Genomic DNA, 11,959 nt, shown 5'->3' with positions numbered 1-11,959 from the left:
ATTGGGCTCTCTGCTCAGCAGGGAGCCTGCTTCCCTTCCTCTCTCTCTGCCTGCCTCTCCATCTACTTGTGATTTCTCTCTGTCAAATAAATAAATAAAATCTTAAAAAAAAAAAAAAGCAACTCCTCAGACACAGGCTACCAGAATCTACAGGATGACCAAATCTGGTCTTGGTATTGATGAAGAGGACGCTACTTCTGATGCTGGCAATGTTGCCATAACCAAAGAGATGGTGCCCCTCAAAGGAGATGACAACATATCACGTATGGAAGAAGCAGAATATGTGCTGCCCCAAGAATTATTTGTACATATATTCAATACTTTATTGTTATTCCTTCTGGTAATATATTTTCTTTTGGGGGGGGGGGGATAATATATTTCAAGGATGTTGTTCTTTATTTTTTGTTAATATTTTAAAAATCTCGGGCGCCTGGATGGCTCAGTGGGTTAAGCCGCTGCCTTCGGCTCAGGTCATGATCTCAGGATCCTGGGATCGAGTCCCGCATCGGGCTCTCTGCTCAGCAGGGAGCCGGCTTCCTCCTCTCTCTCTCTCTGCCTGCCTCTCTGCCTACTTGTGATCTCTCTCTGTCAAATAAATAAAATAAAATAAAAAAATCTTTTAAAAAAAATCTCTATGACATGGCAAGAACTATTTAAGGGGAAGATAAGATTTCTTTGTGAGTGAGATGCTGTGATATTTAGGAACTAAAGCCCAGCTCCTTTTCCATTCCTAGTTCCACACTGGCTTATTTTAATGGAACAAGGTAACATTTGTTTTAAGATGTATGTAAACTAATGTTGACTGTGTGGTCTAAAGTGTTTAGGAATCGGGGCCCCTGGGTGGCTCAGTGGGTTAAAGCCTCTGCCCTTGGCTCCTGTCATGATCCCAGGTCCTGGTATGGAGCCCTGCATCAGGCTCTCTGCTCAGCAGGGAGCCTGCTTCCTCCTCTTTCTCTGCCTGTCTCTCTGCCTACTTGTGATTTCTGTCTGTCACATAAATAAATAAATAAATAAATAAATAAAATCTTAAAAACAAAAAGTGTTTAGCAATCAAGCAGATTCCTTAGTAAGGCCCAAATTTTTTGTCACTAAAGTGTTCTGAGCTATACCTTGATGTTTAAAAGAAAAATATTGGTTAAAACAACTTTTACCTTCTAGGATCTATTTTTTAAATCTTCTATCCCCTATAGTTATCAGCTGCATGTACCAGGCACCTAGAAACTCATATGTTAAACTGAACCAACTTGATGGGAATAATTATCTATAGGTATGTTTTCCAAAGAAGAGCGTTGTTTAGCAAAATTATAAGCCTATTTAGGTGTGTTGTAAAGCTGCTCAAAAAGTAACTTAGCAAGTTCTGTGAGTGGAAATGCAGTGTTCAAGTCACATTCTGCTTTAAAAGTTTGTAACAAATGCAAATGAACTTAAAAAAAAGCAAAGCGAGACAAAACAAAACCTGTACAAGAATGATCTTAATAGTCTTAATTCATAATGGCCTAAAAGTGCCCAACGTTGTTGATGGATAAACAGACTGTAGAGATACAGATGATAAAATATTAGCAATAAACAGGAATTAACTCCTGAAAAATATTTTGTTGAGCAAAATAAACCAGTTACAAAAGAGGCACTACATGATTCCATTTATATAAAATCTAAGAAAAGGGAAAACTAATTCATGGTTGACAAAAAAGTCAGAGAGTGGCAGCTTGGGTTGGCAGGGGAATTTATTAGAAAGAAGCACAAGAAAATCTCCTAGGATTAAATGGTAAAAATAGTCTGTATCCAGTTGAGTGATGGTCACATAACTATGTACAATTGTTTAAAACTAGTTCAACTGTACACTTAATTTCTGTACATTTTATTGTGTATAAGTTGTGTTTCAACAAAAAATGGTTTTTAATTTCAAGAAACAAGAGGGGGGCCACCTAGGTGGCTCAGTGGGTTAAAGCCTCTGTCTTCGGTCATGATACCAGGGTCCTGGGATCGAGTCCCATATCGGGCTCTCTGCTCAGTGGGAGCCTGTTTCCTCCCTCTCTCTCTGCCTGCGTCTCTGCCTACTTGTGATCTCTGTCTGTCAAATAAATAAATAAATGAATAATAAGAAAATAAGAAGCAAGAGGGGCGTCTGTATGGCTCAGTTAGTTAAGCATCTGACTCTTGACCTCAGCTCAGGTCGTGATCTCAGGGTTGTGATTTTAAGCCCTGCATTGGGATCCATGCTAGGTGTGGAGCCTATTTATAAAGAAAAAGGTTTTAAAAGTGAGAAAGAAAAATTTATCAAATCAACTAATTGCATCTGCATAAACTTATTTCAGTCCTGATTCTAACAAACACTGAAAAAAAAAATCAAGGAAAGCTGAACACTGACTTCATATTGATTTTTTTTAATAATGTTCATATTTTATTTATTTTTTCAAGATTATTTATTTGTCAGAGAGAGAGAGAGAGAGTACAATCAGTGGGAACGGCAGGCAGAGGGAGAAGCAGGCTCCCCGCTAAGCTGGGAGACCAATACGGGATTCAATCCCAGGACTATTGGGATCATGACCTTAGCCAAAGGCAGTCACTTAATCAATTGAACCACACAGGCATCCCAAAACTAATGTTAATATTTTAGATATGAATATGGTATAATTGTATGTACAAAACACATCCCGGTATGAACTTCTAGTTATAAAATACCTAAGTCACAGAGATTTAAGGTACATGACTATAATTAATAATCCTGTATTACACATTATAAGTTGCCAACAGAGTAAATATTAAAGGCTCTCATCCCAAAAAAAAGAGCTTTTGTAACTGGGTATGGAGACAGAGGTTAACTAGACATTGTGGTAGTCATTTTGCAATAGATACAAATCTTAAATCATTATAATATAATACAATGTTATAATTAGCACATCATTATTTTTAAAAGATACTGAATTCAGATGAAACTATGAAATACTTCAGATGTACAGCAAAATACTCTACTGAGGGAAACAGAGTGAACCAAACCAAGAGTTGATAATTTTTCGTGTAAAGTATACATTAGAGTTCAATATACTATTTTCTTTTTTCTAGCATATATTTATTTAAAGTTTTCAATATTTTTTTAAAAGGTAAAATTTTTTTAAGGTAAAAATGAATCTTAACACTTAGAGAGTGTTAAGATTCATTTCAGTTAAACAAGTTTCTATGGCACATCTGTTGCATACCAAGTACTATATTTATCTTTGGCCACAGTAATATATGCAACTGATATTCAAGTAGTCAAAATTCAGCAGCTTCTTGGGCCCTAATTCCTACGGAATAGCCCAGTAAACTGATAAGATCAGAGTCCTTGATTTCTTCATAGATGGAAGACAGAACTCTCTTACTGCCAGAACTGCACTTTAAAACCCTAAGGCCACATCTTTAATTATACTTACTGCCAATAGGTAACTTATGAAGTTTATAAGTTAGCTCTTTACACATGAAATGGCTTGATCATGATGTTGGTAATATTGACTTGGAACATGCCTGACATTCAGAATTCAAGAGCATGTTATATAATGGAATATTTTATAATGATACTGTTGTACTTTATAAACTTAGGTAATAATTATTATCCATCTGCCATGAAAGCAGGAAATTAGAGTGTGGGTTTAGCAGGGCTTTCCATTTTATATTAACTCCAGGAATTACATCACATTTTCCCCATCAGACTACACCTGTACATTTCATAAGGAAGCATAAATGATAAACTAACATCTGATTGATAAGAATCCAAAGGATATGGGGTTTTCCCAAAGCCTTCTAAGGATATGACTAACAGGCATCTTTGCCCCAGGAAACTATTCCAGTTCCATGGCTTTTATATACCCAAAACCAGAGAGTACAGGAGTATGTCAATCAGCACCATCTTCATATATTTGTTTAAAGAGGACACCATAGCCACTTTCATTTTGTCACTAGGAGTGAGCTGATATTTCAAATCAAACAAATCTCCTTCTCTTGCATTTTGGACAACAATAGAAATGGAAATAAGGAAAGCTCTCTCTCTGCCACATTTTACTATGGAGTTGAGCTGAGTAACACAGAAGCCTCTTGACTATGGACTTCCACCAAGGAAGAAAGCGCAGCCATTCATGATTTAGACAATAGGGGGCGTTCATTCTGAAGGAATGGAGCATGGTGGGTTGGCACTTCAGAGATTCACTCCTCCGGGAAGTCGGCCCTTCTATTAATCATAGATCTTTTGGAGCTATGGATCCAGAAATGCAAAGAAGCTGCTAAATACTAAGCCCACCTTGCTCCCCTCAAGCTGATGAAGGTTACTGGAAACATCCCTCCAACTCCACAGCTCCTCAAAGAGAGAATAAGTTCTATTAAAAATGACCCCCAAAATGTGACATAACTGGTAACTCCAAAATATACCTTGATTCAAAGCCAGGGCAGGAGCATAAATAACAATTCCAGTATACAAAATCTACGAGAAAAAAGAAACAAACTGTATGAATTATAAAATAAAGTCAATTTTTTCTATAACCTCAACAATGAGTTAAAACAGTAGTTTCAATATACTTAATAAAATGTGTTTGTAACTTGAAAATGTTATTTAAGTGGAGTTGATTCTCCTGTTTGTGGTGTGGTCATAGTTTACAAAAATCTTATATGACCCATTTTGTTAAAATTATGGACTTTTCACATGGTGCTTAGTGCAGATAATCACTGATTCATCCCCTCAAGCTTGAAATCAACTCTCCTCAATCTAAACAATTAGGAAGAAAAAATACAAGTTTAAAATGAGATGATTCCCCATTCACATGATTTCAAACTATTTTAATCACTACATAATTAACAGGGAAAACAGTGAAAATTTTGTAAACTGGTTTTAAAAAGTTTTCATGCTCACTAATTAAACAAAAGTATGTATTTACACTAAAAAATCCTGAAATCCAACAAAAATCATATTCCATCTTTTCTATATGTTATTTTCCACTCACATACCTAACAAATATTTATTAATCCAGGGATGATAAATATGGTCTTTTTTCTCAGAACATCATTTCCACTGCATTTGATCTTTCAAATATATCATATATATTCTATGTGATTTTTTCTATAAAAATGTATTATGGTTCTATGATTCTCTATGAGTCCATGTTTACTCTATAAAAACATATGAAAAAAGCCATATTACAGTATTTGAATGATTGATTATATTACATGGGTAGATCAACGGAAATAAGTCCTTCAAGCGAGAGATGCTAAAGCTTTCCTCTTTTTTGCAAGAAGGAACCAGACTTCCACAGTCATTATCCTGACCAAGTTGAAGATTTGAAAACAAGGCCATGGACCATCTTTCTAACACCTGTTCTCCACTTTTCATTTCTGTAGGCATTTCTAAAAATTACACAAAGAGGGTCTGAACAGTTGGTAAATGCAAGCTACCAGCTTCAGTTCTTTGTCAGGATCTCTGCCAGACCCCAAAGGGCTCCTTTCTTTGACCAATGACCAATCTAAGTTATACAATTTACAGAAACATAAAATGGAGTCAAGTTAAACAATTTACAAAGGCACTCTGTGACCCTGTTGCAAATGCTTCGGTAGCTTGTGATTGGGGAAGTGAATTACAAATAAGGATGAGAATGAAAAGTCCTTCCTGGACTTCCATGATCAAACCCATCCCTAAAGCACTCAGCTGCCAAGAGGAAGATGGATATAAATGAAGAGACAAGCCTCCAGCAACTTGGATGAAGAATGGAAAGTTAGTTTACTCCTGTTTTCAACCCCTCTTTTTTATCTTTCCTGTGCTTACCAAATAAGTTTAGTCCAGGTGCCTTGGCTGAAAACATTTTAGACAACAGAAGGTAAAGCAGACTAAGGGAGAGTGACTTACTGTTTGAACAATGAAGAGGACTGTTCCACAGAGACGGACACATTTGTTAAACCGAAGCTCTAAATACTGTTTCCAAAAAAGGGAGAAATGGTTAATATGTGAAAACTTTATATACCTTTTAAAAAATGATCTGCTTATGAAGTAAAGGGGTTAGAAATTCAAAACAACTTCAGTCATCAAAAAGAATGACATCTTGCCATTTGCAACAATGCGGATGGAACTAGAAAGTAGAGTGAAAGAAGTCAGTCAGAGAAAGACAAACACCACATGATTTCACTCGTATGTGGAATTTTTTTTTTTAAAGATTTTATTTATTTATTTGACAGAGAGAAATCACAAGTAGACGGAGAGGCAGGCAGAGAGAGAGAGAGAGAGGGAAGCAGGCTCCCCGCTGAGCAGAGAGCCCGACGCGGGACTCGATCCCAGGACCCCGAGACCATGACCCGAGCCGAAGGCAGCAGCTCAACCCACTGAGCCACCCAGGCGCCCCTCATATGTGGAATTTAAGAAACAAAACAGATGAACATCGGGGAAGGGAAGAAAAAATAAAATAAGATAAAAACATAAAGGGAGGCAAACCGTAAGAGACTTTTAACTATAGGAAACAAACCGAGGGTTGCTAGAAGGGAGGTTGATGGGGAGATGGGGTAACTGGATGATGGGCATTAAGAAGGGGACGTGAAGTCATGGGCACTGGGTGCTATATGCAGCTGATGAATCACCAAATTCTACCTCTGCAATTAATAACACATTCACTATATGTTAACTAAATTGAATTTTTAAAAAATTTAAAGCAACTTTATAAGTGATTTGTATTCTGTATTCCTATATTACTACTATTTTTCTTTACATATACCAAAATTGGCTCTTGCTTTACAGTACAGTTCATTGGATTTTCACACCTACAGGATAGTTCCATCACCCTCGGAGAACTTTGTTATGTTGTTCCTTTACAGTCAAACTGTTCCCTAAACCCTAAACCTTGGCAATCATTGATCTGTTCTCCATCCCTAGTTTTGGCTTTCCCAGAATCTCACTTAAGTGGATTATATTCTGCAACTTCAAAATGAGTGAAGTGCTCTTCTCCCCTTTTCTTGCTATCTACTTCAGACATTTCCCTGATTCACTTGGGACTCAGCCCTTTCCCACTGCAGGCAATTGTGATGGACTTGTCCATCAAGGTGTCCTGCCTCTTTTGACTAAGGGATGGTCACATGACCTAAGCTCAGCCAATCAGTTCCTCTCTCCAACGGGTATTTGGCTCTTGGATGTATAATATAAAGACAGAAAATGATTGAAGCAGAAGCAGACTGATCTAACAGTGGCCTATAGAGGCTTCACTGGCTTCTGTCCTTTTCACAGGCTAGTCATCCAGCTTTTCACTCTGTTCTATGGGCTACCCCTATATCCTTCCAAATAAATTATTTTTTACTTAAATTGGCCTAAGTCAGTTTCTGTTCAGAGCCAACAACCCTGCCAATTTTTCATACTCTCCTTGGTATCTGCTATATCTTCAAATATAGTCAGCTCATCTCCTATATTATATGTTATAATATAGAGTTAGAATCATAGAATTTTAAAGTTGGAAAGAATCTGGGGTCTCGAACATTCTTTAACTTGAATCCTATTACTCTCGTAGAGGGAATTTTAAAGCTGACAACAGTCTTCATACCAGAAAAAAAGGAGGAAGGAAAAACTGACATTAAGTAATAGTCTGGAGAAACGACACCAGATATTTTTGCTCCATAATCACAGGTAACAGTTCTAGAGTATTTGCTGTGTACACTGCCCTCCCAACAACTCCCTGAGGCCAGAACTACCTATTAGAGGAAAGGGCACCGGAGCTAAGAGATAACACCAGAGTTGCAACCTTATAGCTCTCAAAGCCGCAATGCAAGTCTAGGACTATTTAATGCATAAATCTGGACAGGGAACAACTATATTATTCCAAATAAGTAAGCAAGGAAACCGACCATAGCTTTGAGTAGGGGGACTGACACATAGTAGGACCTTCCAAAACAACTGACAGGTAAAAAATATATGCAGCACATTATAGTTTTGCGGAGGAGCTCCAGCCCTCAACCCAGTCCTACTTGTGACTGCACAAGCTTGGGGCAGTCACTGGAGATCTTAGGCTCCTCTTCTTGAAATTGAGGATCACAGTATTAATTCTTTTCGCTCTTACTTTGCAGGAGTTTGGAAACTATTGAATGATATAAATGGATGGGGAAATATTATAAACTGTAACCCAAAACTAAGACATTAAGAAGTTGGATCTAAATCCACAGATTAATATAATTCACAATTATAAGCATACATACATATTCACAAATAAATATATATGAATAATAAAGACAAATATAATCCAAAAATACATATTTTACACACACACACATATATGTACACACACAGATACATATACACACACATATATTCTGGATAACTCAGATCCAACACACAGATTACATGGATCCAGAAAGATCCTGAAAAAGTGGGGAATGAAACTGGATCCCTGCATTTTACTTCTTGTCTGTGGGTCTGGAATGGGCGAAACACCTATCAGGCCTATACTTTGAAGGCAGGGACAAATATATAACAAAAATGCTTCTGAACAGCTAATTCTAGTAAAGAAATGTAAGCAGGAAGAGATTTCACATTGAGCTAGAATGCCAAGGTATCCCTCGATGCTGGACTTCTTATTCTCTGTAGGTGGTTCCACCTCTCAGCACAAAACATGCAAAAAATACTCACAAGAAAGTGTTTGTTATGGCCAACTGTCAGGGACAAAGCATGTTATCTAACCTCCCTGACCCCTACTGCTGGGCACCCGCAAGTCATGAACACCCCCAGCACACCCAAATCCTTGGTGTTTGGTTCTACTTCTCTTGTTCTCTCTGCACTCTATTACCCTGCCTGGGTGTATAACAGACTTACCAGAGTTTTCAGAAGCAGACAGGAGGCACCACTGCATAGTCCCAGGCATGTGTCTACTTTGTCTCACACTCTCTCATGTAGCTTAATTTTGTCTGCCAACATGGGGCTTTCATAGTACCCCCCCTAAGGATGGTTTAGAGTATTGATTCAGATAATGCATGTGTAAAAAACATGCAGCCCAGTGCCACACATGTATTAAACATTTGGTAAACATTAACTTTTTGCCATTTTTGGCTGGAACCCTGCTAACAGGCTCCACCACGGGAAATGTGTTGGAAATCTGTTTCTGGTTGAGTTAATGTTGCTGCCCCTTAGGAGGCATGGGTCAGTGCTTATTAGAGGAGCATTCCTCTCTGGGGACTGAAGTCCTCTTGCAAGGTTCTTGAAACCTCTTCTGAGTTCTAGAGTTGGTTAACTACAAATCAGAGCCCATGGATGCAAACTGCCTAAGGGCTCATCAAGTAACATACACCAGTGGATCAGCCAGGTGTTCATATGTTAAAATGTTGAAATATTCCTCATATCCACTAAGAAATATGTCATCTCATCTCTCTCTCTCAAAACCAAGTACTCCCTTCACCCCTGTCCCTTTTCTCTTTCACATTTTTGAGGAAGACAAAAATGCAGATAAAGATCTCTCTATCATAAGAAAGTAACCATGCACCTATAATGATGAGGCCTCAATACAGAAACTGACAGGAGGTGAAATCAATGGCTTTAAAACGAGTTCCTGCATCACAGGGAATGTGAGCCCAGTGTCATCACTCTTCTAAATTTTTGTAAAGATTTTATTTATTTTTTTGACAGAAAGAGAGTGAGAGCACATAAGCAGAGGGAACAGCAGAGGAAGAGGGAGAAGCAGGTTCCCCGCTGAGCAGGGAACCGGAAGTGGGGCTCAATCCCAGGACCCTGGGTTCATGACCTAAGCCAAAGGCAGACACTTAACTGCTTAGCCAACTGAGCCACCCAGGCACTCCCAGGCTTCTAAATTTTCAAAAGAAACTATAATCTGGAATTTTATTTGACTTCTCAACATCAGAAATGCTAAATTAATTTTCTTTCAAAACACCATAAGGGTCAAAATAAAAAAAAAAAGAGAGAGAGAGAGAGAGAGAGAAAACAGTTTGGTCTGGGACAGCCAGCTTTGTTACCTTTGAGCAAAACAGAGAAATTCTATCCTGCTCACTTCTGGGATGATGACTGAACTCTCCCAAACACAATGGCCAGTGAGTGGAAGGCATGCTGCCCCAGGGGTGCCTCGCCCTGGATGGCGTCACTATAGCCCAGGCGTTTGTCACCAACACTTGTGCCATTGAGGCCCTGTAGCTGGCACCAGTTGAACCAGCCGCACTAGGAAACCACCTTTCCAGTAGCTCTGGATTAGAGCACTCAGTACCTAAGCTCAAGGACTAAGGAATGAGTGTAATCACCCTTTGGATCATGACCTGTGAAAGAGGAAACTCTGCCCTATTTATCCGTGTTGCTCATGGGATAGTACCTAGGAAAAGGAGACCAGTGAGGGCACTGAACAGGCCCCTCCACACCTCAGAGCTTTTATGCCCCACCCCCAATTCCGCACTCCCATTCACAGCTCTTTACACTAAACCAAACATTCCCCATCTTTGCAAGGCCCTTTCCTGCAGACAACTGAAGAACACCTATAACCAGCGGAGCTGTGCACCAGGAAAGATCTTTTTCCTTAATCATCTTTTCAGATACAGAGAAGGTAGGCCTGTTGGATAACCTTGCAGCCAAGTCTTCCTAGTGACCCCAAAACAACCACCTCTGCCCCTACCACCACAAATACTTAGGGTCAGCGTTCGTCCAGCACTCACCCTGCTCCAGACACTATTCTGAATGCTACATTTGAATCATCTCATTTAATCCTCCCAACAAATGGATAAAGTAGTTGGTATCGTTTTCATTTTCAGATGAAAAAAAAAGGGGGGGGGCATAATGGTAAAATAAATCACCCAAGTTTACCCAGCTAGTAAATGTAGAATCTGGTCTCAAATGCAGGTACTGAGACTCCTTACAGCACCTTAACCATTGGGGAATCTGTCTCTCCAGGGAACATGCCTGTGTGGAAGCTAGGAGGGGAGAGTGCAAATTCTTCTCCAACTTTCCCGGAAAAGCGAATGGTGTCTGGGAATCTGGGACAAGGCCGTTCCTTTCAAGGAGGAGGGGCTGAGACTTGATCACTTGCCCTCCCCAGAATAAAAAGTATTAAAATCTTTCCCCTTGACTCCGAATCAAAGATGCTCAAAGCAGAAAGGGCCTTTGTGAGCACTAGTCCAAATCATTCCGTTTACATTGGAGATGTCTCTTTTTCACTGAGCTCATGCAAGATTCTGTTGCCTTCACTGGACGACTCTCCCCAAAAGGGGACCTCAGGGGAGGTCATGGACCTGGACAGGGAGGGATTTCGACATGGTGCAGAGTCGGCCATCAAGAAAAATCCCTCCAAAACCCTGAAAAGCCCTGCCCCTTTTTCTCCCCAGCGCCCCCTTCCCCCTTTTTACCTCGTAGGTGCTGGTAATTCCCAGTTTGTAGAACACCGGCAGGAAGACCTCCGCGCTGATGGCCACCACAAAGAAGTAAGTGATGGCAAAGATGCTGAATATGGCCCCAAAACGGTACACCTCCGTGGGGGTGCCCAGGACGGTGACTGCCGACATGAAGCTGGCGGTGAGGGACAGCGCCACCGGCACGGCAGTCATTCTGCGGCCGCCCATCAAGAAGTCCTTGGAGGTCTGCTGGCCACCCCCGGCGAAGGCGTAGTAGATGCCAATGGCAGCCGAGATGAGCAGCATCCCGGCGAACACCACGTAGTCCCACACCACGAAGGTGCCGATGCCCCGCGGCGGGTCCATGGTCGCTCGGTCGTGCGGCTGCCCAGGCCCTGCGTACAAACGGTGGCCCTGCGACGCGCTGCCCGGGCCCGCGCTTTACCTCTGCGGCCCGGCGCTCTCTACTTATTCCCCGCGCGGCCGCCGCCGGCGCGGCGGGCGTGGCGCCCGCGGGGATTGGAGGCGTCCTCCAGGTATCCGTCCCCCAGCTGGCCGCGAGCGGCCCGGAGACGGGGAGAAGGCGCCGTCAGTGGCCTCTGCGCCCAGGGGAGCCAGCGCAGCTCCTCTAACTGGGACTTCGGAGGGGAGAGGG

The 11,959-nt window shown here is 40.8% G+C and overlaps 1 protein-coding gene across 1 annotated transcript in view; it reads right to left on the bottom strand.

Moving 5' to 3' along the window:
• Positions 1-11,758, bottom strand: part of SLC5A8 (solute carrier family 5 member 8) — a 46,134-nt gene extending 34,376 nt beyond the window's left edge. Inside the window, exons 1-3 of the mRNA XM_059404449.1 lie at positions 11,320-11,758; positions 5,864-5,929; positions 4,399-4,450 (exon numbers count right to left, since the gene is read on the bottom strand). Of these exons, the coding sequence (XP_059260432.1) occupies positions 4,399-4,450; positions 5,864-5,929; positions 11,320-11,670 (469 nt within the window). The 5' untranslated portion in view covers positions 11,671-11,758. The remainder of the gene's footprint in view (positions 1-4,398; positions 4,451-5,863; positions 5,930-11,319) is intronic.
• Between the last annotated feature and the right edge of the window lie 201 nt (positions 11,759-11,959).

Source organism: Mustela nigripes, chromosome 6 (assembly GCF_022355385.1).
Source record: "Mustela nigripes isolate SB6536 chromosome 6, MUSNIG.SB6536, whole genome shotgun sequence".
Taxonomy (NCBI): Eukaryota; Metazoa; Chordata; class Mammalia; order Carnivora; family Mustelidae; genus Mustela; species Mustela nigripes.
Note: the sequence above shows the minus strand (reverse complement) of the source record. Positions and strands in the feature narration are given on the sequence as shown.